Source organism: Bufo gargarizans, chromosome 5, assembly GCF_014858855.1.
Source record: "Bufo gargarizans isolate SCDJY-AF-19 chromosome 5, ASM1485885v1, whole genome shotgun sequence".
Classification (NCBI taxonomy): Eukaryota; Metazoa; Chordata; class Amphibia; order Anura; family Bufonidae; genus Bufo; species Bufo gargarizans.
In genome coordinates, this window is record NC_058084.1 from 364,187,156 (window position 1) to 364,195,758 (window position 8,603).

Sequence of the window (8,603 nt, forward strand, 5' to 3'; positions counted from 1 at the left end):
AACGCACAGGCACCGTCCGTGTGCGCGCCTTTCGCAGATCCATTGACTAGAATGGGTCCGTGATCCATAGTTTTTTTGCGGTGCGGAGCCAGAGCCCGAATTCTCAGGGAAGACCTTCCTAGTGCTTCCGATCCACTCTGTGTCCTGAGGATTAGACCCATCCAAGGTGGGATAGGGAGTGCCCAGGGCAGGTGCCCACATGAGCCCTTACATTGATTTGTGGGCGCTGCAGCTACAGTGTGTTCATACAGTAGGGATACCTCTTCTACAGTACTAGTATACAGGATAGTCCTCCGCGAACACACCGCTCTATTATACAGGAGGACTACAACTTCCAGAATGCCCTATTGCCCTGACACCTCTCTGTTCCATTTGCGCTTTCAGGACTACATTTCCCAGAAGTCTTTGCCTGTCAGACAGGAAGCTGTCATCCTCTCGGCCTTGTAATAAGGCATTCTGGGTAAAATCGTCCTTCCTTTCCGGCTGCCGAGCCATCAGGTAATGGAGTCTTCCCCTTACACTCCTAGATGTGTAGCCTTCAATCCGCGTCCATCCGCCTCGGTGCACAGCGATCCCGGCATGTCTGCGCGCCGTGCCCCCCGCCGCCCCGGTGACGCACCCGGTTACCGCTCCTGTGTGCGGATCCTCGGCCATATTGGGGGGATTTAGGTGCTTTATTGGCGGCCGCCCCGTGGAGGCCTCATCGCCGCGGTGTATGGCCGGCCATGGAGAAATGTGTCAGTGTAGTATGGGCAGCAGTCTGCCTGTGATGTACGTGCGGTTCTGTCTCGTGTGTGAACGGAGCCGCTGCACTGCCTGGCTGTAGTAGGAAGTCGTGAGAGCGCTTGCTTTACGTTACCGGGGTCTCCAGTGTGCATGTGCCGGGGCTGGTCATGGGGGTCAGTAGCTTGCAGTAGCATCATGTTGTGGGTCCAGTCTTCAGGCCTAACTCCTGATCTTCTCCTTCCGCAGTGAGCCATCATGGGTGCCTACAAGTACATGCAGGAGCTATGGAGGAAGAAGCAGTCGGATGTCATGAGGTTCCTCCTGCGTGTCCGCTGCTGGCAGTACCGCCAGCTGTCTTCTCTCCACCGGGCGCCACGTCCCACCCGTCCAGACAAGGCTCGTAGACTGGGTTACAAGGCCAAGCAAGGTGTGTACATGGTACCGAGTGACGGGACTACCTCAGAAGAGCCACCAGTTATGGTCCGTGGCCTGGAACCTCTGGGTTACTGATTATTGATGAACGATCCTCCGTATCAGGTTTAGGGTCCATTCACACCTCCGCAAAACACAGGCGATGTGCGGTCAGCAGTCTGCGGACCGCTCATCGCCGGCACTGTAGTAGAAAATGCCTTTTCTTGTCCACAATTGCAGACTATAGGACATGTTCTATTTTTATTTTTTGGAACGGACAGCACAAAGCATTTGTTCCGGCCACATAGAAAATGAACGGGTCTGCAAAATCCAGTACTGATCTGGAAAAAAATTGCGGATGTGTGAATGGACCCTAATGGGGGCTCTGACACCCAGCACCCGTGCAGTACAGAGCAGAAACAGAAGGCTGAGGATAGGTCATCAATATCTGCTACCTGGACACCCCCTTTAAGGGAACATTTACAAGAGTTGTGTTTTTTGCTATGGTTGTGAAGAGGCTGAGAGCCTTGTGTTCTGGACAGGAGCCTGAGGCTACTTTCACACTAGTGTTCGGGGTTCCGCTTGTGAGCTCCGTTAGAAGGGGCTCACAAGCGGACCCGAACGCATCCGTCCAGCCCTAATGCATTCTAAGTGTATGCGGATCCGCTCAGAATGCATCAGTCTGGCAGCGTTCAGCCTCCGCTCAGCAGGCGGACACCTGAACACTGCTTGCAGAGTTCGGGTGTCCGCCTGGCCGTGCGGATCCGTCCAGACTTACAATGTAAGTCAATGGGGATGGATCCGTTTGAAGATGACACAATATGGCTCAATCTTCAAGCGGATCCGTCCCCCATTGACTTTACATTGAAAGTCTGAACGGATCCGTCTGAGGCTACTTTCACACTTAGAAATTTTTTAACAATATAATGCAGACGGATCAGTACTGAACGGAGCCACCGTCTGCATTATATGAGCGGATCCGTCTCAGACGCATCCGCTCTGAACGCAAGTGTGAAAGTAGCCTAAGGCTACTTTCACACTGGCGTTTTGGCTTTCCGTTTCTGACATCCGTTCAGGGCTCTCACAAGCGTCCAAAACAGATCAGTTTTGCCCTAATGCATTCTGAATGGAAAAGGATCCGCTCAGAATGCATCAGTTTGGCTCCGTTCAGTCACCTTTCTGCTCTGGAGGCAGATGCCAAAACGCTGCTTGCAGATCCGCAGGCAGGGTCAGTGTTGGGCTACTTTCACATTAGAATTTTTTTTTTTTGCGGATCCGTCATGGATCTACAAAATGCTTCCGTATCTGTCATGAACGGATCCGGTTGTATTATGTCTTCTAAAGCCATGACGGATCCGTCATGAACACCATTGAAAGTCAATGGGTGATGGATCAGTTTTTTTGTTTCAGAGAAAAAGGATCCGTCCCCATTGACTTACATTGAGTCTCAGGACGGATCAGTTTTCTGACACAACAGAAAACGAATCCGTCATGGCTATAGAAGACATAATACAACCGGATCTGTTCATGACGGATGCATGCGGTTGTGTTATTGTAATAGCCTTTCACTGACCCTCATGCAGAGGACATTTTCTCCTAGCATCCAGTTGGGTCACTTGCTGTGTTTCGGGTCCCGACACGTGCCACCATTAGATGACCTTACCAATGAATGGCCCATAGCCCGTCTCCCAGACCAGTGCACTCGTTCTTGCCTGTCACACATTATGGGTCAGTCCTCGTGTTGGTTTCTTATGTTTTCAGTTTGGTGCTGTTCACATTAGATCCTGGTGTCCCTAAAGGACCTGTGATGGATCCCACTGACTGGGGGCTCATGCACACAACCGTTGTTTTAGTGTTAGTCTGAGCTGCATTTTTGCAGCTCAAATGAGGACCAATTCGCTTCAGTGGGGCTGTCTGCATCCATTGCTCCCCAGCGTGGACAGAGCCTTATACTTCCTTTCCCACTTAATGTACAGCAGGCATGCTCAACCTGCGGCCCTCCGGCTGTTGCAAAACTGCCTGGTGTCCAGCATGCCTGGTGTACACAATGTTTTACACTCGTATATATTTTTGGGGCTGTTCACATTGTTATAGCTTTCCATAATATCCTTATAACTGAATTGATATGCTGGAAACCTTTCTGTTTTTTTTAGTCCATCCTCATATAGTTCAATGGAGAATAAAAAAACGGAAACCAGCTTTCTGTCTGGTTTCCGTTGTTTTGGACTGGAAAGTCCTGTCAACCGCTGTAAAAGGGAACCCCTAGGGTGTAACTGTTGTATGTACAGTTCTGAATGACATGTATTATTCTCCTGTGTACATCCTAATGTTCTCTTTATGTGCATAGGGTATGTTATCTACCGTATCAGAGTTCGCCGTGGTGGTCGCAAACGCCCAGTGCCCAAGGGTGCAACCTATGGCAAGCCTGTGCACCATGGTATTAACCAGCTGAAGTTTGCTCGCAGCCTGCAATCTGTTGCTGAGGTAAGGAAGCTGCAGAATTCGGCGTACGATGTCGCTGCTGTTTTCACCGCTGTGGTTTACGTTGAGGCAGATTTTTCAGGACTGTCTAAAACTGGCCTTAGTGCTCACAGCGACCAATCGCAGCACAGCTTACGTCTTTTCACAGCAACTTAAAGCATGAAAGCTGAGCTCTGATTGGTTGCTATGATCAACCAGACCCGGCAGTTTTGTGTACTGGACTGTCTACATTTCAACTCTGGAAAGAACAGTAGGGAGCGGATTTTCAGGTCTGGAGGTGGTGCCGATTCTTGGTCAGAAATGTGGCTTAAAGGGGTTATCCCATCTTAGACAATGGGGGCATATCGCTAGGATATGCCCCCATTGTCTGATAGGTGCGGGTCCCACCGCTGGGACCCGCACCTACAAGGAGAACGGAGCAGAAAAAGTGGAGGGTGCACTGCGCATGCGCAGCCGCCCTCCGTTCATTTCTATGGGGCTGCTAAAAATAGCCGAGCGCTGGCTCTGCCATTTCCGTCGGCCCCATAGAAATGAATGGGAGCGTTGGCCGCGCATGCGTGGTGCGCTCCCATTCACTTCAATGGGAGAGGCGGGGAGCTGTGCCTGGTGGTGGACGGACCCTGGGAAACCCGGGGTCCTCCAGCCACAACTCTCCCCGGCTCTGTTCTCGTTGTAGGTGCGGGTCCCAGAGGTGGGACCCGCACCTATCAGACAATGGGGGCATATCCTAGCGATATGCCCCCATTGTCTAAGATGGGATAACTCCTTTAAAGGGAACCTGTCACCTCTACTATGCTATCCTCACTGAGCGTTTCTAAATGTTCATTGTGTTACCCTAAACACATAAATTACACTTTAAATTTTATTTGCAGACAAATTAAATAAGTATTATGCATTTTTGTACTTCCCGCCTTTTATGCAAATTACCGTAAGAGTCATCTCTTGTGACCAGAGAAGTCATATTTTGAAGCTCTGACTCATCTCAGGTTAAGGGTCCATTCACACGTCCGTGTGTGTCTTGCGGATCCGTGAATACGCAAAACACGGACATTGGCAATGACAGCACATCGCCAGCACTTAATAGAAAATGCCTATTCTTGTCTGCAATTGCGGACAAGAATAGGACATGTTCTATTTTTTTTTCGGGAACGGAATTGCGGAGCCCGAAGTGCGCGTCCGCAATTCCATATCCTTGCAGCACATCATGCTGCCTCATAGAAATTAATGGGTCCGCGAACGAAATTGCGGACGTATGAATGGACCCTAATTTGCATATGTATCAAATCGTTTTAGTTTTTTTTAACACAATAAAAGCACACTGAGCTATGGGGACTGGATATTGCGGATGTGCTAGCAGCCCATGTCCCCAGCTCTATACCCAAAATCCAGGTGACAGGTTCCCTTTAAATCCACTTGGGAGATCTCAAGTGGTAGCCTCCTCTGGCGTTGGCGCCAGCTATCTGGTACAAGGAGATTGTAATCTGTTGTGGGGTAGATGCTGCTGAAGAGCTTGGCTTGCATCACTAGGCTTTATCCTGGAAGTTTCACGTAAAGTGGTGGTCCAGAATTTTACAGTTGATTGCCTATCCTTGGGATCGCCTTCATCTGATCATTGGAGGTCAGACACCCCGTGCCCCCTCCGATCAGCAGTTGTGTGGTAGCTTTGGTGCTGGAACCACACAGCTGTTTGTGTATTGGATGGCGCACTGCTCCCATTCACTTTAATGGGGTGATTATGCTTTTGGATTTTCTGCCACAGAAGAGGTAATATAGGGAGATAATGGGGCAGAAAAATATAAAATGTGTGGTGCATTGCTTGGTACATCGCAGGCTGTGCTGCATAGAAACAGCAGCCTGCAATGTACCAGACATCTGTGTCCCTGGAGAGGGAGAGCCCTGCGGCGTGTGCTTGTTGATCGGGACGGCCGCTGGGTGGTAGGGTCAGGTGGTGTGGCTGGTGCACGGTGATAGAGAACGGCCAACCCCGTCTGGAGCTTGCCAGGGATTGGCCGGCTGATTTGCGGTGAGAACGTTGGTGGGAGCAGGCAGATGAGGGGCAGAGCAGGCTTTCCTACCAAACATGAACGTGCCGTGGCATGGGGGGCATTCACATTGGGGCTCTAATCTGAAGCCTGATTGGTGGTCTGACCTTAGGTCTAATGAAAAATTATTTTTTTCTTGTTGTCCTCTTCTTATAGGGCGAAAAATACAGTAACTTTCTGGGAGGGGGGCAGCAATACTGCCACTGCGTTTTTACATTATAAATTTTACGATGTTTATTTTTCGGTATAAATAACTTTTCTTTGGGTCAGTACGAATAGTGGTACCAAATACATATAGTTTTACATTTTACTACTTTTTTGCAAAGACGTGTGTTGTGTTTTTTTTTTTTTTTTTTTATATAAAGAAAATGTTTGTGCATTGCCGCTTGCCAAGACCAATAACTTTATTTTTCTTTCTATGGAGTTGTGTGAGGGCTTGATTTTGCGGGATGACTTGTATTTTTCATTGGTATAATTTTGGAGTAAATGGTGCTTCTTTGATCGCTTAAGTTTTTTTTCGGTGGCAACTAAGAATAAATTAGCAATTGTCTTAAATTTTTTTTCCGATGTTCACTATAGGGGATGCTTTACATGATATTTATGGGTACCATACAGACGCGGCAATACCAAACATATGGGGAAGATTGTATTTAAAAAAGTTTTCATTGAAAAGCGTATCTTCAATGGGGAAAAAAATGCTTTTTTTAATGGGATTTTTTGAGTAAAGGGCTGGTCTAGGGCCTACATTAGATCCCAGGCAGCCTTCACACACTCGACACCCCACAATCACATTTGTGGGGTGCCGATGGGAGACAGGAGTCTGCTCCCTCTGCCAGCACTTTAGATGCGGCGGGAGCCATTGCCTGCGGCATGCAGTGTGTTACAGCCCAGATTGGCACACCTGCTGGTCCGAGCTGTTAGAGCAGGGCCTCATGTGAAAAAGTGGCGCCCCAGCCTAAGGCCCCTTAGTGACGCCATAAAAACACATATGGGTAGTCACTAAGGGGTTAAGTAGTAGGTCTGAATGAGAGTATAGGGTGTACACAGTGCAGCGCAATCTGTGTTCTGATCTGCGGCCCCATGTCTGGCAGTGGAGGAGTGTGTCCCTCCCTTCCCACTGATATTGCTGGTAGTGGCCACCCATGATGGGTGGGGGGAGTGTCAGGGAGGAACGGTGAAGAATAGTTGCCACATGGGAGCAGAGGGTTCCAATTCAATCTGCTGATGTACATTGCATCTTGTGTTCTCCCCTTCTGTGTGCGCTGCCCATGCTGTCCAGTCAGTGCTGCAGAATCAGGTTTTGGGTTTGGCCAGCCTGAAATAAAGGCAACCAAAAAGATATGAATGTTTAGCAAGAGGCCAGAAGAATAGAGGAACGTTGGGGTTAATGTGACTAACTCCAATGTTGAGATAAATGACTTGTGGGGCACATGGTGTCATTTCTTTAGTACCTCCATGTGCCTCATTAAGTGACCCCATCAAGTACCCCATCAAGTACGCCCTCACATAATGGGCAACATGGGGTTACTTACTATTGATGCGAGGCCCATGATATTACTTTAGTACCTCACATTATTAGTAAGTAATCCCATCATGTATGTCACACACTAACCCCGGGTTGCCTATTATGTCATTGAGGCATGTGGTTTCATCGATTTGGACCTTCATGTGCCTAACATTAACCGCACACATCAATGACATCATATAACAGTACCATTTAGGACAAGAACTGCTCCAGGGCTGACTGTACAGGGTTATCCTGCTGGGTGATTTTTCTAGAAAAGAGCTGTTTCCCCCACAAACCCTAGAAAGTCTTTTGTTCGTTTGGTTTGTTTGGCTTTATGGTAGAAACGGCAGGATAGTGTAGTGCTGTACTTGGCTATCTTTAGCAGTCCCATAGTGAATGAATGGAACAGCGGGGCACATTCCCCAACCTGCTGTTTTTATCAGCTCCGAGGATGGGACTCGCATTCTTTGGATCGGTGGGGTCCCAGCAGTCGGTTAGTTCCATCCTGGGCAAAGGGGATAACTTCAAAACTTAGCCCAACCTTTATTCATTTGACTCCAAAATGTTTCATCTGAGCGGAATCCTTGTGTTTGCTGGAAATAGTCTTTGAGCTGGTGTTACACAGGGACGATTTCAGCAGTGCAGCATCTATAGCGTGCAGAGGTGCATGCAGGTGTGAGGGTTGTTGTACAAAGATGTATTTCTATATGCCACAGTCAACCTCTGTTCAGCCTTATTTTAACATCCCCTACACTGAGTGAACTAATCTGATTTTCTCTGGTCTTTTATAGGAGCGTGCTGGCCGTCACTGTGGAGGACTGAGGGTTCTTAACTCTTACTGGGTTGGTGAGGACTCTACCTACAAGTTCTTTGAGGTCATCCTCATTGACACCTTCCACAAGGCAATCAGACGCAATCCAGATACCCAATGGATCACAAAGGCTGTGCACAAGCACAGAGAAATGCGCGGCCTGACATCTGCTGGCAAGAAGAGCCGTGGCCTTGGAAAGGGCCACAAGTTCCATCTCACCATTGGTGGCTCCCGTCGTGCTGCCTGGAGAAGACGCAACACTCTGCAGCTCCACCGTTACCGTTAATTGGGATAGTACTTGTAAATTTCACAAAAATAAAGTTCTTTGGACAAATGTTTTGTATTTGCTTGTGGTATTTCTAGATGATGGAAGCAACAGCATTTTAATCTGTCTTTGAATGTTCTCATTCTAGAATATGGTACCTTTTTCCTTAACCACTTCATATCCGCCCATGGGATATAAGCATCCTATGGGTGGATCTTTATCTCTGGACATTCTGGAACATCCATTCAGAGATGGCAACTGCACGCTAATCGTGCAGCTGCCGAGTGGGGGGCCTGCTGTCAGTGACAGGGCACCCCAGGGAGAAGGCGGAGACAGTTTCTCGGTGTCCCTGCCTTTTTA

General features: G+C 48.5%; 1 protein-coding gene across 1 annotated transcript; it reads left to right on the forward strand.

The window, feature by feature from the left end:
• The first annotated feature begins 935 nt into the window (after positions 1-935).
• Positions 936-8,314, forward strand: RPL15 (ribosomal protein L15). Its single transcript, XM_044294076.1, has 3 exons — positions 936-1,153; positions 3,485-3,621; positions 7,959-8,314. Exons 1-3 carry the CDS (start codon positions 982-984, stop codon positions 8,262-8,264), a joined length of 615 nt encoding a protein of 204 aa, XP_044150011.1. The 5' UTR covers positions 936-981; the 3' UTR covers positions 8,265-8,314.
• Positions 8,315-8,603: the final 289 nt, after the last annotated feature.

Bases quoted from the DNA above. Each gene is read 5' to 3' on its own strand.
- RPL15 (XM_044294076.1), top strand. From the start codon at position 982: ATGGGTGCCTACAAGTACATGCAGGAGCTATGGAGGAAGAAGCAGTCG. The intron at 1,154-3,484 runs GTGTGTACATGG...TTATGTGCATAG, and splicing joins GGGTTACAAGGCCAAGCAAG to GGTATGTTATCTACCGTATC. The intron at 3,622-7,958 runs GTAAGGAAGCTG...GGTCTTTTATAG, and splicing joins GCCTGCAATCTGTTGCTGAG to GAGCGTGCTGGCCGTCACTG.